Below are 26,697 nucleotides of genomic sequence, written 5' to 3'. Positions count from 1 at the left end.
GATGAAGATGCAGAAGGGGTCATCCAACCTCATAACGACGCACTGGTAATATCCGTACTCATGAATAAAACTAAAATTAAGCGTGTGTTAATCGATCCAGGTAGCTCGGCCAACATCATCTGATTGAAGGTAGTAGAGCAGCTCGGCCTACAGGATCAGATCGTAGCCGCAACTCTGGTCCTGAATGGGTTCAATATGGCATGCGAAACCACCAAGGATGAGATAATCCTACCAATAAACGTGGCCGAAACCATCCAGGAAATAAAGTTTTATGTGATCGAAGGCGATATGAGATATAATGCCCTTTTCGGAAGGCCATGGATCCACAACATGAGAGCTGTACCTTCGACCCTACACTAGGCCCTCAAATTCCCGACATCGGGAGGTGTCAAAACGGTGTACGGAGAATAGCCAGCCACAAAGGAAATGTTCACCGTCGACGAAGCTAAACCAATGTCCTCACTTTCGCCGATAAAAGGATCGGGCTCGGAAGGAGAACGGGACACCAAATAGCAATCACAGACATCGGCTTCGACCCAGCCAGACAACCAGAAGATCGAAGAGGATGATGATCAAAGGGTCCCCCGATCTTTCATGATTCCCGATGACTCCGATGCCACCAAATCAACAATTGAGGAACTAGAGCAAGTCATATTAATCGAACACTGGCCCGAGTGAAAGGTATACTTGGGAACGGGGTTGAGCCCCGAACTCAGGAAGAAACTCGTTCAATTTCTTATCGATAACATCGATTGTTTTGCCTGGTCCCATTTAGATATAACAGGTATCCCGCCGGACATAACGATCGGCTAAGTTTGGACCCCAGGTTCAGACCGGTGAAGCAAAAGAGAAGACCCCGGTCCGAGAAAAAGCACGCGTTCATAAAAAGCGAGGTAACCAAGCTTCTCAAAGTAGGGTCCATTCGGGAGGTGAAATATCCCGAATGGCTAGCCAACGTAGTTGTAGTCCCTAAAAAAGGGAACAAACTTAGAATGTGTGTGGACTATAAGGATTTGAACAAAGCGTTCCCCAAAGATTCCTTTCCGCTGCCCAACATCGATCGCATAATCGATGCCACGACCGGCCACGAGATCCTCACTTTTCTCGATGCTTATTTCGGGTATAATCAAATCCAGATGAACCCAGAGGACCAGGAAAAGACTTTATTTGTCACCAAATATGGAACGTATTGTTATAATATGATGCCCTTCGCGCTAAAAAACGCAGGGGCTACTTACCAACGCCTAGTAAATAAAATGTTCGAAGAACAAATAGGAAAATCAATAGAAGTTTATATTGATGACATGTTAGTTAAGTCCCTGCGCGCAGAGGACCATTTGTCTCATTTCCAGGAAACGTTTGAGATTTTAAGGAAATACAACATGAAGCTCAACCCCGAGAAATGTGCTTTCGGGGTCGGTTCGGGCAAGTTCCTCGGCTTCATGGTGTCACATCGGGGAATAGAGATTAACCCCCATAAAATCAAGGCCATCGAAGACATCGTCGTTGTGGACAGCGTGAAGGCCGTACAAAGGCTAACGGGTCGGATTACAGCCTTAAGCCGATTCATCTCAAGATCATCTGACCGAAGTCACAAATTCTTCTCTCTACTCAAAAAGAAGAAAGATTTTGCTTGGACCCCGGAGTGCCAACAAACATTAGAGGAACTAAAGCAATATCTATCAAGCCCACCACTACTTCACACTCCAAAAACAAACGAAAAATTTTGTTTGTTCTTGGCAGTATCGGAAGTCACCGTAAGTGGTGTCCTAGTTCGAGAGGAGCAAGGTACGCAATTCCCCGTTTATTATACGAGTTGAACCTTAGGAGAAGCGGAAACTAGATATCCGCTCCTAGAAAAATTGGCACTTGCACTGATAAGCGCCTCAAGAAAGTTAAGGACGTACTTTCAATGTCATCCCATATGTGTGTTAACCACTTACCCGCTTCGTAATATTTTGCACAAACCCGAGTTATCAGGCCGACTGGCCAAATGGGCCATTGAACTCAGTGGGTACGATATCGAATATCAACCCCGTACGGCCATCAAGTCTCAAATTTTAGCAGACTTCGTGGCCAATTTCACGCCAACCCTCGTACCCGAAGTCGAAAAAGAACTGTTGAAATCGGGTACATCATCAAGGGTATGGATCCTTTTTACGGACGGGGCTTCGAACGTAAAAGGGTCCGGGCTGGGCATAGTTTTGAAACCACCCACGGGTAGTACTATTAGGCAATCTATTAAAACTATCAGGTTGACTAACAATGAGGCCGAATATGAAGTCATGATTGCAGGTCTCGAGCTAGCTAGAAACTTGGGAACAGAAGTCATTGAAGCCAATTGCGACTCCTTGCTGGTGGTGAGTCAAGTAAACAAAACCTTCAAAGTTCGAGAAGGTAGAATGCAAAGGTATTTAGATAAACTGCTTGTCACTTTGCACCATTTCAAATGATGGACTTTACGGCATGTACCGAGGGAACAGAATAATGAGGTCGATGCGCTTGCAAATTTGGGGTCGTCGGTCGAGGTAGATGATTCGGGCTCGGGGAATGTTGTTCAACTTTCGAGATCGGTAATCGAAGAAGGTCACGCTGAAATAAATTCTACAAGCTTAACCTGGGATTGGAGAAACAAGTATATTGAATACTAGAAGAGCGGAAAACTCCCATCGGACCCTAAAGATTCCAGAACCCTATGGACTAAAGCTGCTCGATTCACGTTGGCTTCGGACGGAATGCTGTACCGAAGAACGTTCGATGGACCATTGGCAGTATGCTTGGGTCCGGTAGATACCAATTATATCCTACGGGAAGTGCACGAGGGTACTTGCGGGAATCACTCTGGAGCCGATACATTAGTTCGAAAAATAATCAGAGCAGGGTATTATTGGATCGATATGGGCAAAGATGCGAAGGAATTTGTTCGTAAGTGTGACAAATGTCAAAGATTTGCACCGATGATCCACCAACCCGGAGAGCAACTCCACTCAGTCCTATCTCCATGGTCGTTCATGAAGTGGGGAATGGATATCATCGGCCCTCTGCCATCGACCCCAGGTAAAGCCAAATTCATTTTATTTATGACTGACTATTTTTCTAAATGGGTTGAAGCGCAGGCGTTCGAAAAAATAAGAGAGAAAGAAGTTATAGACTTTATTTGGGATCATATCATATGCCGATTCGGGATACCCGCCAAAATAGTGTGTGACAACGGAAAACAATTCGTTGGCACCAAAGTAACGAGATTCCTCGAAGACCACAAGATAAGAAGGATACTATCGACGCCATACCACCCCAGTGGGAATGGACAGGCCGAATCAACGAACAAATCTGTCATTCAAAACTTAAAGAAGAGGTTGAACGACGCTAAAGGGAAATGGAGAGAAATCCTTGCCCGAAGTCCTTTGGGCATATCGGATGACGTCAAAATCCAGTATAGGGGCGACCCCATTCTCCTTAGTATATGGGTCCGAAGCATTGATACCAGTCGAAGTTGGTGAACCCAGTACCATATTTTGATTCGCGATGGAAGAATCAAATAACGAGGCTATAAATACCAGCCTCGAACTATCGGACGAAAGACGAGAAGCTGCTCTCGTCCAATTGGCCGCCCAAAAGCAGCGAATCTAAAGATATTATAACTGAAGAACCAAGCTCCGCCATTTCAAGTCTGGGGACTTAGTGTTAAGAAAAATTACCATCAATACCCGAAATCCGAACGAAGGAAAACTAGGACCGAATTGGGAAGGACCATATCAGGTGCTCGAGAACATCGGAAAGGGATCGTACAGGCTCGGCATTATAAACGGCAAAAAGCTATCAAGCAGCTGGAATGTATCACATCTAAAACGGTACTATTGCTAAAGTACAACCTTTCCATATTCATTTATATCTCAAAACTGACCCCTGCAGAAGTCCGAACAAGGGCTAAGATGGCTCTCTCGCTTGAAAGCACGTGTTGCACTCTTTTTCCCTTAGACCGGTTTTATCCCAAATGGGTTTTTCGGCAAGGTTTTTAATGAGGCAACCATTGATCGTACAACATTTATAACAATATTCGAGCCTCGCAAGGAAGTTATTTCACAACAACAGGGTTCCAATAGGAAAAATTGTAAGAGCCAAATGGTCGAAGCGAACCATGCTCATATAGATTGGCCCGAACCCAGGCGTGTAATAACGTGCGAAGAAAGTTCTCTTCTTTATCGGCTTATTATATACAAGGAAAATTCCTCTATTTTGAGATTTATTATGCAATCAGAAATAAGATAAACTCGACCATTATGCCTACGGGCTATACTACTTCGAGTTTGAATCATTCACTCGACTATGCCTACGGGCTCTTTTTATTTCGAGTTCGAGCTAACACTCACTCGACCATTATGCCTACGGGCTACACTACTTCGAGTTTGAATCATTCACTCGACTAAGCCTACGGGCTATTTTTATTTCGAGTTCGAAAACACTCACTCGACCATTAAGCCTACGGGCTACTTTTATTTCAAGTTCGAGCTAACACTCAATCGACCATTACTCCTACGGGCTACACTACTTTGAGTTTGAATCATTCACTTGACTAAGGCTACGGCTATTTTTATTTCGAGTTCGAGCAAATACTCACTCGACCATTAAGCCTACGAGCTACTTTTATTTCGAGTTCGAGCTAACACTCACTCGACCATTACGCCTACGGGATACACTACTTCGAGTTTGAATCATTCATTCGACTAAGCCTACGGGCTATTTTTATTTCGAGTTCGAGCAAACACTCACTCGACCATTAAGCCTACGGACTACTTTTATTTCGAGTTCGAGCTAACACTCACTCGACCATTACGCCTACGGGCTACACTATTTCGAGTTTGAATCATTCACTCGACTAAGCCTACGGGCTATTTTTATTTCGAGTTCGAGCACACTCACTCGACCATTAAGCCTACGGGCTACTTTTATTTCGAGTTCGAGCTAACATTCACTCGACCATTACGCCTACGGGCTACACTACTTCGAGTTTGAATTGATCACTCCATTAAGCCTACGGGCTATTTTTATTTCGGGTTCGAGCAAACACTCACTCGACCATTACGCCTGCGGGCTATGTTTCTTCAAAATCGAACCATTGACAACTAATAAGCCTAAAGGCTATATCGCTCCAAGTTTCAGTAAGTGCTCGCTCGATTGCAGAGGCTACGAAGTCCAAATCTGATCCAGTTATTTAAATCATTGTGAAAATATTCATAAGGCGTGAGTAAAGTCCTCACAAGACAGGAAACAAAAACGGAAGCAAGTCGGCAAAAAGGGAGATATGTCTATATACAAATTTATCTGCATTATAACGTAAACACTAAGAACTAAACTTCTCGGTCAGGAGCGATCTCTTCTTTATCAGCCCCCCATTTTCGGATCCACTCTTGCTCCCATCGTCATCGTCATCGCCATCAGAAACCAGAGCTTCAGCATCAGCTTCGAGTTCTTTGGCCATATTTATCTCTTCAGCGAGATCGAAGCCACGAGCATGGATCTCCTCGAGAGTTTCCCTTCTAGATCAGCACTTAGCAAGTTCGGCGACCCAATGCGCTCGAATATCGGCGGACTCAGCTGCCTCTCTTGCCTGGACTTGGGCAGCTTCAGCATCGGACCGATAGACGGCCACGAGCACATCCGCATCGGCCTTTGCCTTTTCGACATCGGATTCGGCCTTGGCAAGTACAAAGGCCAACCAAGCCTCAAGCTCCTCAATTCTTCTTGCTTGAACCAGGCCTTTATCCTTCATTTTCTGAAGTTGGGTTTCGGACAATGATAACTGGGCTCGAGCAATCTCTTTTTCCGCAGCAAAGTGGTCCATACCTTCTTTCTACCGCAAAGACTCCGTTCTTATCACGTCGACCTCCTCACAAAGCTTCCCGATCATCTCGATTTTTTGCTGCAGCTGTGAGACCGAAATGTTAGCTATCGTTCCGGTATCAAGCCCATAGGCTTTCAAAAGCATCATTACCTGCTCAGAAAAATCGGTCTGATCTCGATAAGCCTTGGCTAGCTCAGCTCGGAGGCCTTTTATTTCATCTTCTCTCTGCCCTAGGGAAAGTCTAAGAGAGTTCCTTTCGTCAGTAGCCCGTTGAAGGTCGGCCGCGTATCGATGCATCTCATTCTGGGATCGAGAACATTGTTCTGGATGAACTGCCGCTGCCTACAAAGAAACAAGAAGCGGAGTTAACAAAAAATGAACATAAAGATAGTACCGACAAAATAATTTTAAAAGCTCACCTGATTCAAAGCTTGCCGCAATCCGTGAAAAAGATCCGATTCATCACCAGCACCGGCAACATCCTCAATGCCGGTAAACAGGTCACGAAAGGGATCTTCTTCATCGTGAGGCCTGTCTAGATCGAGGGCTCCCAGAGCTTGAGCTTCCCGAATCACCCCTGCGGAAAAGGCGGGAAAGGTAGGCGAATCCTCGATTGCTACTGCCCCAAATGAATCGCCTGAAGTGTCCTCCTCGGTTCGAAGGGGTTCGAGGGCCTCTTCGGTCATATCCCCTGTCGGTTGACTCCGATGAGATGCGTCTTCGATATCCGATAGTTCGGGGACTATACCCGAATCCTTCTCCGGTATACCTTCAGTTCGAGGCAGAGCCTCATGGAGCATCATCGATCCAGCCAGCGATGCATCGGTGGTTCTCTTCGTTCGGATCGCCAGCGCGAACTCATCGTTCTCTTCTTCTGCTTCTTCATCTTCATCCCTTAGACGCTGAACGGATTCCACGGTCAAAGGGATGACATTCTTGTTCGGCTCAAGAGCCGTCCTCTTCTTTGGTTTTGGATCTTTGGGAACCGAGGCTCTTTTCCTTTTATTTTCCTTCACCGGCTTTGGGACAGAGGCCGAAATTTCCTCCTCATTGGACAAGGTTCTCAAAACCGCGTCTTTACCCAAACCTGCATATGGAAAACCTTAATAAAATATTTTGAAAACCACCTCGTTCGGATCATCAAAGAGTCTGAGAAATGAGTTTACCGTGATTTTTGGCCTCCCACCGACCCTTTGACAAATCACGCCATGAGCGCTCGGCATATGTGGAGGTCGAAACAAGGGCTCGTACCCAGTTCTTGAGATCGGGGATTGCTCCGGGCATCCAGGGAACCGCTATATCAAAAAACAAAGGGGGGGAGTGTCGATGAGAGAATAAATGAAAGAAGAAAATAGAAGTAACAGCAAGATTACACTTACGTTTTATATTCCACTCCTCGGGAAAGGGCATCTTTTCCGTCGGGATCAGGTCCGAAGTCCTTACTCGAACGAACCTGCCCATCCAACCCCGGTCCTTGTCCTTGTCAATACTCGAGAACAGAGCCTTGGTAGCCCGACGCTGGAGTTTTATGAACCCCCCTCAAAAAAGTCAAGGATGGTACAATCGGATAAGATGATCGAGGGTGAACGACATCCCTTCGATCTTGCTCGCAAAATATCGGATCAGGATAACGATCCGCCACAAAGAGGGATGGACTTGGCCTAGGGTTACTTGGTATTGTCGACAGAAGTCAATAATAACGGAATCAAAGGGACCCAAAGTGAAAGGGTAAGTATACACATTCAAAAACCCTTTCACGTAAGAAGTGATATCTTCGTCAGGCGTAGGAATTATTATTTCTTTCTCACCCCAATTGCAATCTTTCTTTAGCTGTTCGAGGTGCTTTTCGGTTATCGAACACATGTTCCTCGATACAGGCTCACACCGGCCAGGAACCGATGAACCTTTATCGACCTTAAAATATGAAGTAAGGACACACGCCCCGGGAACACACTCCTCAGGCCGTGGTTCTGCCGGTGTCTCATCGGCGGCATACTGTAAAGATGGAGCTTTCTCTTTATGAGGAATGGTTTGTGATGTTTTCGCCATTTTAGAATTCAAAGGTGGGGAGTAGAAGAAAGGGACAAAGATTTAGTAGAATTAAAGAGGGATTTTTGCGGAAAGAAATCACAGATTTATTGGTAAGATGGAGAGTACGAAGAAGAACTTGGGAAATTTGAAAGATAGAAGATGTAAAAATGGTAAAAGATAAAAGAAAGGGTTATTTATAGGTCCAAGCGATGGCGGTTCAATATAACAGTGGCCGACCACCGCTTGACATGCGTTAAATGCCTTGAAAGACTAAACCGACGGGACAACTACCAGATGCGTTATGGTCGAACCCGACGGAAACGATAGGATATAATCCGATCGAGCTGTTAAAAAATCATATCGTTTCTCGCCACATTCTTTCTGAGAAACGAGGGGACTATCTGTATACGGTCGAAATAGGTTTCGGCCTTAGCACATTCGATCGAGTTCAAACGATTATTTATCAAAGTGAGATCCCGAAGGTGGAACAAACTATCCTCGAACCTGGGGAGGCCGATCCGTGTCAAGTTCGATATCATTACCGAGCTCGAATCAAAATCAAACCATGATGCAGAGTAGATCTACCATGCTGATAATCCAGATACCAACCGACATTGACCTCGAATCAATTCGAGGGCTCGAGCCAGGATCGGGCTCGAACCAAGATTATGAGTTCGAGCCAAAATCAAGCTCAAACCAAAATCGAGGGTTCTAAGCAAGATCGAGCTCGCAGACAAAAGCCGTTGCAATCTCACTAGAGAGAATCTTGGCAGAAATTATGGAAAAGCTGACTTATCATGGGTCTTCCACTGAATGTTTATTTTATTATACTTAGAGCCAAATCCTTCCACTATAAAAGGGCTTGGTTACTATTTCTGTAGGACAAGTTTTTTAGGCTTACATTGTAATAAAAGTGTTATATTCTTGTACAGTAAAGAATTGTTCATTCAGATTTCTTACATTGATTCTATTTGTTGAATCCCAAGACTCTTTGTTCCTGATAACCTTACCTATTTCGCATTCTCTCCAATCTATATTTACATTTCTATTGATTCTTACATTTTGTGTCAAGTTACGCCACATATACTCAGAACTGCGTATAAATTCAACTCTATCCATTTTTCGGGTAAACAATTAATTAATTGCATTTAATTCGATAGTTTCTTAATATATATGTTCTTCTTAATCAAACAATTTATTATGAATTTCATATTTTTAAAGGTGTAATCGCATGCAGAAGAATAAACGTCAAAAATTTATCTCGAGCTCGATTTGACTTTAGAAAAAAAAAAACCCCTCTTGGCTCCAAATAGATAGTGTAGAGATTACCAGACTTCTTTCAACTAGGCTTAGCATTTTAGGAAACTTGATCTCAGTAGCATGAGATTAGCTGTAGTGAACCCATTATTTTTAATTACGCAAGGGTTGTATTTGAATGAATAGAATTTTTATACACTTAATTATAGGTTTTAGGTTTGAATTTTGGGAATGAAAAAGACCAAATAAGGAGAACTTTCCCTTTTAATTGATTTTATGCGGCATGATTCAACATTAATCAGGACTCCAAAATAAATCTTTTTAGTGATACCAAGTCAAGAATTCGACCCTTCATCTGCATCTGAACTCAATATAGCTGTCATGCGGCACGATTCAGGATTAATCAGGATTCCGAAATGAATTCTGAACACCGAGAGAAAAAACAAAATAGAAAAACACATTTTTTGTAGGCTTCTTACCGATATCAAGTTGAGAATTCGACCTTTCATCTGCATCTGAACTCAATATAGCTGTCAACTGGAGAACTCTATGAAAGTATCCCCACATCTTAATGCAATAGATATTGAGAATTCTCTTGTATCTCTTTCTCTTATATAGAAATTATCCATTTAAAGTATAATGGTTACTAATATATTTAATTTTAGGAGATTTGCACGAATAGGATGATTTGTGTCCGCAATTTAATCTTTGTCTCCGTTTAAAAAATTTATGCAAAACTAACCTCGGTGTTACAGTACCAAGTAGGGGCGGATGTAGCATTACATGACAGACTCAATTGAATTCATAATTTTTGATATGGAGCATAATTTTACGTATAGAAATCTACTAAAATTACAACAAATAGTAAATATGAATTAATAACTTTAAAAATATAATTAATTCAATACAAATAACTTTAAAAGTTACCCATAAAATTTAAATCCTAGATTCATATCTGCTAGCAAAAATAAAAATCATATCCTCTCACAACTCACAAGCTATACCGACGAAGCATAATAATTTCAATCTACATATTTTGTTAAACTATTCATAAATCTTATCAGATTATTGGCGACATTTGCCTTGTTCACAAGTCATATTGGCTTGGCATAACTTTAGTACAATTTTTATTTTATCTATCTTGCTAAAGTATTTATAAGTTTGATCGGATTGACAAAATTTTGGCTTTATTATTCAATTATTTACAAATTTTGCTAGATTTGAAGACGTAATTCTACTTACCAACTAAAATAATTTAACTTATAAGTACTATTATTATTTTTAGTATATATTATTGTAATTTAATTAGTTATAATACGTACCTTACTATTTTTCTCAAGTTTTCATTCAATAACTTTATAAAGAATTACTCAGTTATCACAAGGAGTATAGTGGGATGGACAAAAAACCTTTTATCCTTAATCATGTTTCTGATTTGAGCTCTGAAAATGGAGAAACCCTTGATAGTGAGTACTTCCCTCTCAAATAAATCTTACGCGGCACTAATTTTAATTAGTTTAACCAATAATTTTGGAATACCAGATGGATAAGAAAAAGAAAAGAGTTACTATGTTGTTATGGATGTTTAATTAATATGATTGGCTAAACATTTTTTAAGTGCATAAAACTTAAAATTATTAATCATAATACCAACTTGCATATATCACTGTAATGGCTGCGGTTGATCTGCCTATTCTATAGGTTATTAATACAAAAATTGTATTTGACGCGTTATTCTTAAGATTAGCAGACTTTCCTTTCTCCTTCCTTATACTCCATGTGTTTCAATTTAAATGACACGCATTTCTTATTAGTCCGTTTATAAAAGAATAATATATTTTTACAATTCGAAATAATTTAACTTTAAACTTTTTATTTTATCCATTTTATCATTAATGAGAAACTTTTATAACCACACAAATATCATGATTCACAAAACTTATATCCCTTAATTTTTTAAAATCACAAATTTTAAATTTTTTTAAAAAAACTTTATATCGGATCAAATTACCTAGTTTAAATAGAAACAAAGCATATTATTTCCAGAACTAGAGGAGCTTAAGCTTAGGTCAGTTGATTCAACAACTTGTTATTTTGGGGAAGTTGTGGTTGTGGACAAAGGGGAGAATGTTGGCGTAACTGATAAAGTTGTTGTTATGTGACCAGGAGGTTACGGGTTTGAGCTGTAAAAATAGCCTCTTATATAAATACAGGATAAAATTGCGTACGATAGACTTTTATGATCCGATCTTTTTTCGAACCACGTATATAATGAGAGCTTAATACACTGAACTTTAGGTGTGATTGTGAACACAGATAAAAAGGGGGAGATAAGATAAGGCTCGCAATTTAAGGTGTCGGAGGTTCCACTGTTTACACATTCAATTTACAACTCTTGTCTTCTAGTTTAAGCCATGCATCGGATTCTATTCTTTCATTATTCATCAATTTTCCATTTTTATTTATTTTTTCGATTTTTTTGATAAATAAAAATATAGGTGCACCCGGATCGTTTGGTTTGTAATAAGTTATAACTACTAAATTTAAATTGTTGAAATTTTAATATGTAAAAATAAAATTAATTAATAGATCTAAATTTATTACTTTTTTAATAATCGTCGTGTTCGTACCTTGATTAATTTCACGGAATACCTGTCACTTCCCACTATTAATAGATACAAGATAACTTTATCCCCCAAGACTTGAACAAATGAAAAAAAAATAACTTAGTATTTTTTATTCTGCTAGAATTTGAACGTAAGAGCTTATGATTCTCACTCATTTTATTGACTAAAAATAAGACATACTAACTATAATATAAAATGGGCATTTTTTTTTTATTTTATAAATTGGGATAATTCTATATGTTAAGTTTAACCTTGACTCTCTTTATAAAACTTTAACAGAAGAGTTTTCGAGGAGAGCGTCTTTGTCATTTTAGTGTTTTATCTTGAAATTAGTAAATCCGAATATTATCTCACACCGAACATCTTATAAAAATACCTCAATTAAGGATCATTTGGTTACCGGTACAAGAATCATGGGATAGAATATGAGATTGTATTTATCTTGTACTTAGTTATGGGTATTAGCTAATGGTAGATTGTTTTTGGCCAAATAGGTATACGGCCCCTTAAACTTGGCTCCAATTTTTATTTTGACACCTTAACTTAGCTCTTTTTCTATTGAACACTTTAACTGTACTTTGGACTATACCATTTAAACACAATGCATGACCGGGCTATAAAAACTTAAGCGCGTGTTTTTAAACGCTTCCCACGTGGAATAACATACCAAAAATAGTCTGACACGTGTTTATTTATCCAGGTCGGATAAAAAATTTTGTTTTTACCTTACCCACATACCTCGCCTCACTTAATCAATCTTCCGCCCAAAATCCCCTTTCTTTAGCCTAATAAACCCTAATAAACTACATTGAGACCGATTCCCGGTGGAATCTTCATGATTTTGAGTTAGATTCAACTGTCTGTCAACTATTTGGCCATTATATTACTAATACGGGTAATCATTTGCTTCTTTTGACCGTGGCGGTGAGTGGAGTTGGTCGTAACTGGAGCTGGTCGTGACTGGAGTTAGTCGTGACTGAAGTTTTGAGGGTCTAGACATGTCTGCAGATGAATATATTCTTGTTGATTTTCACCATGGTGGACATATTGTCAAGGATCCTGTCCCGAGATATGTAGGAAAGAGGGGTGAGGATCGTCACATGATAGACAAGGACCACTTTTCTCTTTTTGAGCTTTTGTCCTACACAAAGGATATGAGTTATGTTGAGGTAGAGGGTTTTTATTTAATTAATCCTAAATCTAATGACGTTGTCTTGATTGAAAATGATGAACAACTGTATAATATAGTTTGTCACCTTAATCATCTTGATCATTTAGATTTGTATATTAAGCATGTAGTTAATGAGCCTGTGTTGCTTGATGAGACTGTCCCATGTGGCCTTTTATGTGGGCCAGAAGTTGTTGAACCAAGTAAAAATATATTAAATAAAGAGGTTAGGGCAACATCTACTGTTATAGAGAAAAATTTAGCTGATGTTGTGGTTGCAGGTGAGAATTTACAAGGGGCTGAAGAAACAACAAACATAGATGCTAGTTTGGCATCAGATCTGTCAAGTAGTGAGTCTGAATTAGATAACATTCCTGATGAAGATGATAGTGATGTGAATGAAGAGCTCACTTCATTAAGGCATGAAAGAAGAAAGAAGAAAAAACAGAAGAAACAAAGAAAGAAACCTACTCCAACTGAAGAGATTATTCTGGGAGAAGCTGGAATAGATAAAGGCTTTGAGGATATTGGCAGACCATTTAAGGAGGACAGGTTTGCTGGAAAATTAGGAGGGGATGGAGACTACTACACCAGTTCTGATATTGGAAGTGATGATAGCACAGATGAGTTAGATGTTTTAGCTGAACGAGGTATTGACTTACCTCAAAAAGGTAAGGTTTGACCCTGACTGTTACCTTGCTATTTTTGAGCTTGGTATGGTATTTGAAAATGCTGTAGAGTTTAGAAAAGTAGTAGTCTCATATGCTGTGGAGAACAAAGTGCAACTAACAATTAGGCCTAATGAAAAGGATAGGGTTAGAGGTAAGTGTAAAGGAGTCAAGTGTAACTGGGAATTGTATGCAAGCAATTATGGAGATTCATGTGACTTTATTGTGAAGAAGTATCATCCAGCTCATAAGTGCAACACCAAAAATAAGAACAAATTATGTACTTCTAAGTACATTGCCAATAAGTATAAAGATAGGATTATTTTCCAGCCAGATATTAAGTTGTGGGGAGATTCAGGATTTGGTCAGAGATAAGTTAGGTTTGTATGTTGGAAGGAGTGTAGGGTGATAAGTCAATTCATGGGTGGCTGGAGGATGGAATTTAACAGACTTGCTGATTATGCTGATATTATTAAGCAAACAAATCCTGGGAGTTCATGCTGGATCAGAACAGATAGTGAGACTATTCCTAACAAGAATCTGTTTGTCTACTTCTATCTATGTTTAGATGTTTTAAAAAAAGGATGGTTAGAAGGGTGTAGAAGGATTATAGGATTTGATGGATATTTTCTAAAGGGAATCTGCAAGGGTGAGTTACTTGTTGCAGCTGGTAGAAATGGGAACAATCAAATGTTTCCTATTGCATGGGCTGTAGTTGATCAAGAGACAAAACAATCCTGGAGCAAGTTCATCACATATTTGTTTGCAGATTTACAGTTGGGAGATGGTGTTGGCTTAACTGTTATGTCAGATATGCAAAAGGTAAAGTTATAATCAACTTTTAATTTTTATTTTTCCTGCTTTATATATACTGTCCACTAACAGTTATTACTATTTTTTGTAGGGACTAGTACCAACTATAAGAGAATTACTACCAATGGAAGAACACAGAATGTGTGCTAGACACATTTGGTCTAACTGGTCCAAGAACTGGAGAGGTGAAGAAAGGAGGAAACAATTCTGGAGATATGCCAAAGCATCTTATGAAGTAAAATTCAAGGAAGAACTGGAAGCAATGAATAAGCTTGGTTATAAGATATGTGAAAACTTGTTGAAGTATGATAAAGAGTATTGGTGTAGGGCATACTTTAGAGAAGATTCAAAGTGCGATGTCATTGAGAATAACATGTGTGAAACATTCAATTCTTGGATTGTATGTCCTAGGCACAAGTCTGTTATAACTATGTTGGAAGAAATTAGACATAAAACCATGAATATGACCATTGAAATGAGGAGGTTTGCTGAGACTTGGGTTACTGACATTGCACCAATGGCTAGGATGATACTGGAAGAGAACAAAACCCTTTCTAGGAGGTGTAAGGTTATTTGGAATGCAGAACATGGGTTTGAAGTTGATGAAGGTGTGTACAGATTCATTGTTGATTTTAGGACCATGACATGTACTTGTAGATCATGGATGTTGAGGGGCATTCCATGTCAACATGCAGTGTGTGCATTCTATGATACAGAAATGGACCCAGATGATTATGTTGCCCACTGGTATAGGAAAAAAAGTTTCCTTAAAGCTTACTAGCATTTCATTCAACCAATTCCCAATATGAAGATGTGGTCGGATTCAACAAATCCATCTATAGAGCCCCCGGAACCTAAACCTATGCCAGGTAGACCAAAGAGATATAGGAGAAAAGCCAAGGATGAACCAAGAAAAAAGCATGATAAACTATCAAAGAAAAGGGTAAAGATGACTTGTTCAAACTGCCAACAAACTGGACACAACAAATCTGGATGCAGGAAAGGGGTAAGTTCTGATATTTATAATTCTGTCTTTACATTCTTTTTTTACAATTCTGATATTCTTTTCTTTTACTTCTGTCAGCATGTTCCAAGAAGTGCTACTCAACAAAGTCAAAATATGCCACCACCTCCACCAAGATCATCTCAGGAAATACCATCTCAACAAAGCAATCCATCCTCTATATGTGAAGATACAAGTGTTGTCAAAAGACAAAGCAACAACCAATCAACTGGGATTGGTAGAGGAAGAGGAAGAGGAAGAGGAAGAAGAAGAGGCCATGGACTATGTAGGGGAAAAAGAAGAGGAACTATACTAGGAGGAGGCTCGACTAATGCAGCAACCATTGGACATAAAAGGCCAAGGCATACTGGTTTTAGGATTTTCACTGACATTATGACTGGAACTACTATCCTGAATGTAAGGGTGTATAGTTTATTATAATGCAGTTTTGTGGGCTGGAATTATTTTATTTTTTACTAATTCATTATATTTTACAGCCTGGTATATCATCTAAGAGAGTCATATCAGGTGAGACATTCAAGGATACATCTGCAACTAACATAGACATTGGATTTAAGCCCCCCGAATTGAAGTTTAAAGGAAGAAATGCAGTGACAAGTTCACAACTTCAGCAAATGAGTGCAGCAAGGAAAAAAGGTTCTTCAAGTCAAACAAGTTCAGCTGCATCTACACTGTGAAGCAGACCAGTTTTTATTTATGTTATCTAAGATGTCACTACCAGTTTTTTGTTTAGGAAGTTATGCTCTATTAGAGTTTACTAGTTTGGGCAGTTATATATTTGAGAAAATAATGCTCTGTTTTTTTATAATTTATAGACCAAAATAATGCTTTATTTTTGAGCTTGGATGTAATGCTAGTCCATCACATTATGCAATAGAATGTTTAGGCAGTTATGTTTTCAATTCATAAATATGAATTTGCATTTCATTCATAACACATTATGGAAGTGCAGCTGAACTTAAATTTGCATTAAAAATTGGTCATTTTCATTTCATTCATAACAAGATAGTATACATTAACAAAAGGCCAAATTCCTAGTACCTACTTCCAACATATTACATTTTTCTTGAACTAATAGCAGCAACTACAACACTATTAACACCAGCATATCATAAAAATACTACATTGTTCTTCAAACCACCAGCATCACCAAAGCCAAATCCATAGAAACAGCACCACCACCACAACAAATAACCACTTCAACCGCGCAACTGTTTTCTTAGTTCTTTCGACTCTCTTCAACAGACCCCGTATAACCCTCTTAGCTTGGTCAGGCATTTCATCATCATGCCATCTGAAATATTTGCAGCCACCTCGACCCTACAAAATTCAAAAAGAAATGCGGCAAAAAAAAAATTAAAAACAAATTTCTTTATTAAGAAATTCAAGGGTCTAACAAAAACAATACGATCGACTTACCAATATAAAACCATAAAATCGGCGACCTGGATTTGCAGATGACCATGATATAGTCAGTGGCGCATTAAATCCACAGTGGCAAATTTTTATTCCATTGCGAGAAGTTATTGATTTTTGTGATATGGAACTGATAAACGAGAAAGATGAGGAAGAAATCAGATCAAGATTCAAGCTTGGTCACCTAAGCTTCAGTAGAAGGGGGAAATGACGAATTTGCAAGGGAAGAAGACGAAAGAAGATTTAGGGCATTCTTGAGAGAAAAAATGGGAAAATCGGGTGTTTTAAAGTGGGTCTAACGGGTATATTTTATTTTTACCGTTAGAATATCCACCTAAGCAAATATTAATAACATTCACGCGTTTATCATGTGTGGACATAACGCTCCTTTGGCCGGACATGTGTTGTGTTTAAATGGTATACACCAAAATAGAATTAAAGTGTTCAATAGAAAAAACGCTAAATTAATGTGTCAAAATGAAAACTGGAGCCAAGTTTAAAGGGCCGTCTATATATTTGCCCATCTTTTTTTATACAAAACTGTTGAATTAGCTTATCCCATATAAAATATAAAATAGTTAATCCATGAGATATCCTCGGTCCAACTTTGTATATTCTACAATTGAACTCTGATTGTATAAATAATTCTAAAATTAATAATTTAATCAAACACAAAATACGTATTTTATTACGGAAGTTAATATCCTTTATCCGTTCAACCAAAACATCACTACGTATTTATATGCTGGATTGGGTGGTGAACGATGTATGTACGCCCATTTCGTTGTTTATTTCTCCCCATGTTTTTTTTATTTAAATCTAAACACCTCCTCCCCTCACTCTAAAGCCCATTTATTTATTTCTTTTCTTTTAAAAAAGCAGCTAGTGGGGAAAGATTTTTGATAAAGACAGCTGACATATTCAATCTTGGCTTTTTCTTCAACTTTTATTTTTAATATTTCTTTAATCAACTTGCCATAAATATAAAACGTTTTCAACTGGGGTTGGTTTTACCTGTTCATTTCTGTAGACTTGTACCTTTTCCTGGAATTATAAGTAATACATATATAATTGTCAATCCCTTAAAGCTTGGAACTTGGAAAAGGAGTATCAAATTAATAAGCTGTTTTTAGCTCTCTTCAGAGACCTATTATAGAGGTGAATTCTTTCATTCAAGATCTAATCTTTCTATGTTTTTGCTTGTTAATTTTGTTTTGATTTATGTGTATATATATTAGAATTACTTGTTCATTTTTAATGCAGTTGGATGATTTACAGAGGTATCATTTGATTCATGATTCTAGTTTTATTTTCTTGTTGACTATATTCTGAATATTTGGAATGTGGTTGAATAAAATAGAAATGTTTATGGTTGGAATTTTTGCTCATTAAAAAGATTAATTAGCTGATATTTAGAGATATCTGTTGTATTAGCACTCAGGTTTTTTAATCAGTGAGTAATTAGCAACTGGAGTACTTAATTGTTATTTAGTTCTTAATTTCATTTGATGCATTGCAGGTCTTGAAAGTGATTTAAACGGCATCCATCTTCTTTACAAGTCTAAGTACCAAAACAATGGTAACTTTTCTTATTCTTCTTCGTCATCATTTAGTTTTTCTTTCTTTTTCTTGTTGGTTGGGGGTGCCGAAGCGAGGAGGATATGTTTGAATTGATTTGTAGTGTATCAATGTAGCTACTGAAGTCGCATTTGTTCACTCGCTATCCATACACATGAATTCCCCAAAAGTTCTCTAAATTCCTTAAAAGATTCCATTCATATCAGAAGCTAGTTTACTTTCATGTTCTCTAAATCCTGAACTACAAACAACAACAAAAACCCCAGTGTATTCCCATAAATGGGGTCTGGGGAGGGTAGTGTGTACGCAGAACTTACCCCTACCTTATAAAGATAGAGAAGTTGTTTCCGATAGACCCTCGGCTCAATCTCTAAATCCTGAACTCAGTTATTTTTTTAGCATAGCACCTGGTTTTGTATCCGGAATGCTCCTACGATCCATGTCATATCCTTAGCTTCTATCTGTTCCATGTACTTTTGTGACACAGTGTAAGAATATACTGTAAAATTAGATTTGTTGCACTGCAAAAATATATGTTGTTTAATGTGTGGGGTAGAGCTTGGCATTTAGATCATAGTTACAAGAGGAAAAGGAGAAGATTTCGCTCCAGACTTATTTTTATAGTTATACAGAAAGTGTGAGATATTGATATCCTTCTGCATCTTTTATGGACCTTGCCTGTTTGTCTAAAGAGGAATTCTAATCTAAGTTGCTCACCTGTGTCGACACGACGTGGGTGTGGTGTGGGATCCACCAGATCTGGTCAACCGATTTATGGTACTTTGACCAAACTCGATGGAGAAATTCCGGACATATAAAATGATTTCTTAAATCAAAACAAAAGCTACAGAGAAAGTGAAGTAAATGGAACACCTTGTATATAGAAATTGTTATGTCAATACCTTGTAAGTTTTTCACATAATCTCTCATAATTTAGACAAATTTTATAACTCTATTTTTAGATATTTGAATATTTTTAGCCGAATCCGCGCACCCGTAACCATACCTGAATCCATACCCCCAAATCTTAAAATTTAGATCATGAAGGATCCCACTTCTAGATCCGCACCCATATCGGACGCCCGCACGCGATTCCGAGCAACTTAGATTCTAATAGTATCTCATAAATCTGCAGGTGATGGATTTCAAAGAATTCTTCACTGAATATGGTGAAGCCCATCAATATGAAATCCAAGAGGTTGTTGGAAAGGGAAGTTATGGAGTTGTTGCAGCAGCAATTGATACTCATACCGGAGAAAAGGTAGCAATAAAGAAGATCAATGATGTTTTTGAGCATGCTTCGGAAGCCACCCGCATCCTTAGAGAAATAAAGCTCCTTCGGTTGCTTCGGCACCCAGATATTGTAGAAATAAAGCATATATTGTTGCCTCCATGTCCGAGGGAATTCAAGGATATATATGTTGTCTTTGAGTTGATGGAATGTGACCTTCAACATGTAATTAAAGCAAATGACAGTCTCACTCCTGAACATTATCAATTCTTTATGTATCAGCTTCTTCGAGGTTTAAAGTATATGCATACAGGTTGTGATTTTCTCTTTCTGTTTTCTGGTAAATTGAAGACCTTTTCTCTTTTTACATATGATGACTCATTCTCACATTTGTTGATTTAACAGCAAACGTGTTCCATCGAGATTTGAAGCCAAAGAACATTCTAGCAAATGCAGATTGCAAGCTGAAAATTTGTGATTTTGGGCTTGCTCGGGTATCACTTGGCGATACCCCATCTGCTGTTTTCTGGACTGTATGCTTCATCTCTCTACTCTAACGTTTTCTTTGTCTATCTTTACTTAAATAGCCACTCAAAATATTTGAGTCTGACAGTGAAGTGTTAAGTCAGTAACCTGTGATAGAAGTGCCCGATTCTTTGTGCTTTCAAAGATGGAATGCTCTTCTCTCTTCTTTTCTGTACATCACTATAATATAGAAAATTATTAACCAACACAGTTCTTTAAGTTGTTAATTTGTTACCCCTGTAATTCCAAGTAAAATGCTTCATGCTTTTTCTCTAAAGGATTACGTGGCAACTCGTTGGTACCGTGCTCCAGAACTTTGTGGTTCCTTTTTCTCCAAAGTAAGTATGATTTTATACAGGTAAATATGCATGTTTCTATACATTTATTTGTCACTCTGTATACATCTGATTGCTACAGGTGCGTGTTCTTATGTTAAAATTGGAAACTTAAATTTCATATTGTGAAACTTCTTTACTTAGCATGGGATTTTGCTTTCCAATGTTCATCATCTAATGAACTAGTGTCATTGTTCCTTAGCTTCCTCATTTCTTGTTTGCAATCTTCATTTTTAAGTCTGTTATTTTATGTTAAGTCATTTTGAGAGTGTAATGTTCACTTAATTGTTGGAATTGATGCATCAAGATGCCATACCATTATAGAAATCCCTTTTCAACTGTTTAAGGCAAAATACTTTTATCCAATGCTTCCTCTTACTCTATTTTCTGATGTTATACTCGATTTTATGTTCTCTAAGCAAAAATGATATGAAGACATCCAGGGTTTTACTGTTATGTTACCTAGCAATTGCTATTTGCAGAGACCAAAATGATATATATTTTATAGTTTGTCCATAATAGTAGATGTGAGGCTGTAACTCTCTGGTTATGAAAAAAGAGATCCTCTCTCCTCACTGTTTTTAATGATTCACCTCTGAATAGCATGTAGGTAGTTCAATGCTTTTCATTTTTATCTTTTCCGTAAACTGATGGGGGATGCAGGACTACTATAAAAAGAAGAGTTGCAAACTTCTTGGTCAAGTAGGAATCTCTTGATGTCTTTGCCTCTCTTTTATATCTCTATATTAATTGGTAGTCTAAGTTGCTCCGACATGGCAGTTTAGATGCCGCACCCGTGTCGACACGACACTAGTATGGGTGTGGGTATGGGATCCGTACCGGATCTGGTCAAACAATTTTTGGTGCTTTGACCACCGCGGACGAAAAAATTCGAGACGAGATACAACTTGATTCCCGAAATCAAAACCAAAACTAGGGTAAATTTGAAGAAAATAACATATTTTATCTAGGAAATCAATCCTTTACTTATTTACAACTTGAAAATAAAAAAGAAATCTACACTTTACATGCTATACATAAGTATTCCACAAAATTTCTCATAATTTAGAGATATTTTTATATTTTTGAATTATTTTTAGCCGGATCCCCGCACCCGTATCGGTACTAGGATCCATATCCCCGAATCTTAGAATTTACATCTCGAAGGATCCGACCTTTAGATGTCGGATACCCGCACCCGTGTCCGAGCAACTTAGTTGGTAGTAGTATCTGTCTACCATATCCAAATTTGTAGGTCACAGACATACCCACTCTACCTTGTATCAGTTTCATCTCTCAGTTTTCTATTGCTAGCATTGGTTGATAGAGAAATAAAGTGAATAATTTTAGACTTTAGTGTTCATTCGTCCTCTTCAAACGAACAAAATTCTGGAAAGTTAGACACTTATTGATAAAACAAAAATTCTGTCTCTTTAGTTCTATCAAATGTGATGCTTACTGCTTAAGTTTGTTGATATTGGTACTGCTTTAATCCCTTAGAATTGCCCTGTTTCTACTTGATTGTTTTTACCCATTTAAGGACATAGTTGACAGAGTGGTCTGATGGAGAATATCACATCATTGATTAATTTGAATTGCTTAAAAGAAATAACAATCATATAGAACACCTATTAATTTAAGTATGTCAAAATTTTGGGATCTCCCAAAACGGAAATTTTGTGAATGTAGGGAGAGAGGAAATAGGAAGCTAGGCTCATTGGAAAGTGTGACCTTGGGAGATTGGAATGGAAATATCCTCTTTTATATGCTTTTCTGTGTTTTTGACAAGTTTACTCTTCCAAGCAAAGGGAAAAGATCAGTTTTTATGAAAACTGTACTGGTGGATAGCACACTTGACAAGATTTTAATCATGGTTAGACTGTGCCGACGAACATTAGGTTTTGGTGGTCTAATTTGAACTTAACATATGCCTAAGGAGATGGTGGGTAAGCCATCATTGTTTTACACTTGTGATAACTTTATTATTGCAAACGATCTTTCAGAAATTTGTACAAATTCTAAGACAAAAGACTTAATTGCAGTACACCCCAGCAGTTGATATCTGGAGTATAGGATGTATATTTGCAGAAATGCTTACAGGAAAACCATTATTTCCGGGGAAGAATGCGGTTCACCAATTGGATGTCATAACTGATTTACTTGGTTCGCCGTCCACTGAAGCCATTTCAAGGGTTTGTTCTTTCTATCCATCTGTTACAGTTGATAAACATATTATCTAGTAACAAATCTTGAATATATTTTGTTTCCAATTTTCCTGATATCTGCAGATTAAAAATGAAAAAGCAAGGAGATATTTAAGCAGCATGAAGAGGAAGGCACCTATCCCTCTCTCAGAGAAATTCCCGCACATTGATCCACTAGCTCTAAGGTTACTTGAGCGTTTGATTGCATTTGATCCAAAAGATCGCCCTTCTGCTGAAGAGGTAGGATGTAACAGTGTCATTAAGCATTTGTTTTTAGTTTGTATATTACTTATCTTGTCCTAATACTAGCAATTCATTAATCCCCTCAGGCGCTAGCACATCCATATTTCCGTGGTTTGGCAAACAAGGAACAGGAACCATCATCTCAGACTATTTCGAAATTTGAGTTCGACTTTGATCGAAGAAAACTTGGAAAAGAGGATATTAGAGAGCTCATCTACCGGGAGGTATATGAGTTAACAATCAATCTCATCTTTTCTTGACCTTCATTTGCACCTTCTTCTACTACTTAACAGCGTACATTGTTCTCAACTGCACAGATTCTGGAATATCACCCTCAGATGCTGAAGGAGTATCTTCATGGCAATGATCACACTCACTTTATGTATCCAAGGTACTGCAAACTTTTTTCTCTAAATAGTATATATTAATTTCTTGCTAGCTATGGCTCGAACACCATTTTTTCTGATGATTTAACTCATTTCATCATAGTCTTGGTGAAATTTGTGTCCACCCCCCACCCCACCTAAAAAAACAGTTTCCTCTAAACTTATTGTAACACCTATATGCTATTATGCATTAACTAGAAATTCATGATCTGTGTATTTGTACTTCCAATTAAAACTTAGTTGAACCTTTTAGGAGAAGGACTGACAGACCTATATTAGAAGTCAATGATTCTACTTTCATATCCTTCAGTCTGCATCATTGCGTACTAATGTTCTCATATAAAATTTATTCTTCATTTGCAAACTTAACATGTTATTCTTACATTGGCAATTCATATCCACCTGATGCTTGATGCATATAATCTGATTAATGGATACTTCATGGTGATACGAAAGGAGAAATCTGCTGCTAATGAGAGTCACAAGTGTTTCTAGATTCTGATTTCATTCGGCACAAGGTTTGACCTTTTGTTGTGATATGTAGATGGAATGGACTTATGGAATAATTGTGACTCGTTAGAGAAAAATATTCAGCGTGTTGAATGAATGGCTAATAATGTCATTGCATAAAATGAAGTTATTAGAATACTGCCATTGCAGATAATTAAAGTACTGGATAGTGATCGAGTTATCACTTACACAAATCGTGGTAAGGATGTGATCTTTCCCCTTATATATCCAGTGAATTGCCATATCTGCAAGTGATATAGGCCGTAGACCAAAGATTCATGCTTGAAACTGTGTATTTTTAGTTTTTAACACTGATAGAGTTTCAGCTATTGTAGCATCTGCCATCTACTGCTACATCTACAAGTTGTTTTGGCACAATGAAGCTTCGCTGATGAGCAAATGCGAATTTGGGAATGAATCCCAAATTCTATCATTCCTTGGATCCAAAGCACATAACACATATCTTTTCCAATTAGGGGTGCATTACCAACCTTTTCTATGATCAACATCAAGCATAGCCTGCATTTAATCACATCTGCATACCTTGTATGCATGTAAAAACTGTTACTTAAGTTGTTAAACCCTTACTTGAGTATAGTCTGAAACAGTTGGGAGTTAGGACGACAATATACTATGTGTAAGACTATTGGTTACCATTTTAAGGTAATTTCTCCTAAAGATTTGTACCAGTAAATATGGTGATTATACCTTAGTCATGATCTGAAAGGAAATAGCTTCTTTCTCTTTTTGAAGAGTTTGACTAAAGAACCTCTTGAGGTTGACCATAGAATTTCTATCCTAGTTGAGTTTCAAAGATGACTGGTCATTTGGCAAGATCAATCAATTCAATAATGAAATTTGCTTTACTTTTGGAGGTAACAATAATGTTTGTCCACTGACATTTGTAAAGCTGCTACATTTTTTGGGTATCGCTATCATGATCTGACTTTTAATACTTAAAAGGAGTGATGGACAAATCAAGTAATTTGTTTATGCATTACTTAGTCTAGGGGAAAGGGTTAATCAAGTCTAACAAGGATAGTGAAGTGATTCATAGTACTTACCTTCAGAATCATGGGACCTAAATCCTTCTCGAAAACAGGAATCACGGGACTTAAATATCTGAGGTTTCCTGTGCTTTCTCCTTTTACTTAGAAGTCTTCTCACAATTCGCCTACTTTTTGCTTCTGAAGTCCTCCCTGTTTCTGGTGATTGCACTGCCTTTCATATTGAATTATTATGCTAATTGAAAAACTACATTTTTAGCGGGGTTGATTGCTTCAAACAACAATTTGACCATCTCGAGGGACACAGTGGTAGAGGTGGAAGTACTCTCTTTCCAAGACGATATGCCTCCTTGCCCAGGTGAAATGTCCTTGATGTTCTCTTCTGTTTTATATAGTAAATAGTTTAATGAATCTGTCTTACCTGAATAGCCTCATAAATTATGCAGAGAGCGAGTCTGTGCTTCAATAGATGAGGAAACTGACAAGAATAGTGATTTTGAAAGGCAAGTTGTAGCTGCTGTGGCTCATAGATGCCTTCCAAGCCCCCCGAGTTCCCCTAAGGTCAAGAAAATGGATGCTGCTAATACAGTCGAAGGTCAAAGAGAGACTAGCCATTGTACACCAAAGAAATTGGACACTGCTAATACAGTTGAAGGTCATAGGGAGACTGGCCATTGTACACCAAAGAATACCGAACGTTGCATGCTAAGAAGTTCTAGTATTAGTTTTTCCAAATGTGTTGGGGCCATATGGGATTGCGAGGTAAGTGTTTTCTGATCTGTATACTATAACTTTCAAAAAAAAAAAAAAAAATCAATTAATCATTCAACTGTGCCTCAATCTAAATTAATTGAACTTTTAAAGCATGTGTTGTAAATACGCAGTTACGAATAACTCAGCCAAAGTATAGGAATTATACCTAACACACTTCCAAATAGAAAAGACTTCTATTATTTTTCTTTGTTTGAACGAACAATACATAAGAAAAATGCGAGCTCTTCAAAGCTCGACTTGAAAATTGATATTTGAAATGCTCCTATTTATTTTTTAACTTGTTAAATATCCTACTTGTCCCCTCTTTGTTCCCCTCTTCTCCTCCTTATGGGGCAGGATCTTCTCCTTATGGGGAAGGATGAAGGCTAGGCAGATGGATTAAAATCTTGTGTATATTTTTTTCCTTTGATAGTACTCCATCGTGCCCCAAGAAACGAATATTTGATGCTTTAAACAAAACGAGAAGCATTGATTAATCTTTTTGGTTCCAAATCCACTCTTACTGTTCTAATTAGTGTAGATTTAATTAAGTGAGGCGCTTAAGAGATAAATGATAGTTTAAGATAAGATCCAAAGAAGTCTATCCGCAGATGAAAGAGGAGCTTCTACATGAACATTTCTAAATATTCTTATGATTAAAGTTATTAAATGTCTTTGCTTATTGTATATGCTAAACCTTAGAAGGCAGATAATATGGACCGGAGGTGGTATTTTTCAGTTGTATTTTGCTCATAAATTGCAAATATAGGAGAATAAAAGGTGCGCATGATAATAGGACACTGTAGAATTTGCTGCTTTTACCGTAATACCTGCATTTCCCTCAGGATACAACCTGCAAGCCATATCAAAATGGGATTAGTAGATCATCGAACAAGCCAGCAGCTTTGTATGCTTGAATATTTTAATTCTGGATGGACAAGTTTTTGCTATATTTTCTGGTAAGTGACACTGATTGTAATGCAATTGCGTATGTACTCCTTTAGAATCATGGTTGGTTGTAATGTGAACGGTAAACAGTTTAGCTATAACATGGTTACTACATAATTCGTTCGATCCCA

At 38.0% G+C, this 26,697-nt stretch overlaps 1 protein-coding gene across 1 annotated transcript; it reads left to right on the top strand.

Moving 5' to 3' along the window:
• Window positions 1-17,811: 17,811 nt before the first annotated feature.
• Window positions 17,812-26,697, top strand: LOC107776417 (mitogen-activated protein kinase 9-like). The gene is made up of 12 exons (XM_075226824.1): window positions 17,812-18,004; window positions 18,366-18,425; window positions 19,560-19,968; window positions 20,061-20,188; window positions 20,459-20,518; window positions 22,558-22,707; window positions 22,804-22,959; window positions 23,049-23,186; window positions 23,280-23,353; window positions 25,125-25,223; window positions 25,312-25,627; window positions 26,464-26,697. Exons 2-12 carry the CDS (start codon window positions 18,423-18,425, stop codon window positions 26,533-26,535), a joined length of 1,605 nt encoding a protein of 534 aa, XP_075082925.1. The 5' UTR covers window positions 17,812-18,004; window positions 18,366-18,422; the 3' UTR covers window positions 26,536-26,697.

This window comes from Nicotiana tabacum, chromosome 12 (assembly GCF_000715075.1).
Source record: "Nicotiana tabacum cultivar K326 chromosome 12, ASM71507v2, whole genome shotgun sequence".
Classification (NCBI taxonomy): Eukaryota; Viridiplantae; Streptophyta; class Magnoliopsida; order Solanales; family Solanaceae; genus Nicotiana; species Nicotiana tabacum.
This window is presented reverse-complemented; position numbering and strand designations above follow the sequence as displayed.

Bases quoted from the DNA above. Each gene is read 5' to 3' on its own strand.
- LOC107776417 (XM_075226824.1), top strand. The intron at 20,189-20,458 runs GTATGCTTCATC...TTTTCTCTAAAG, and splicing joins CATCTGCTGTTTTCTGGACT to GATTACGTGGCAACTCGTTG. The intron at 25,224-25,311 runs GTGAAATGTCCT...TAAATTATGCAG, and splicing joins CGATATGCCTCCTTGCCCAG to AGAGCGAGTCTGTGCTTCAA.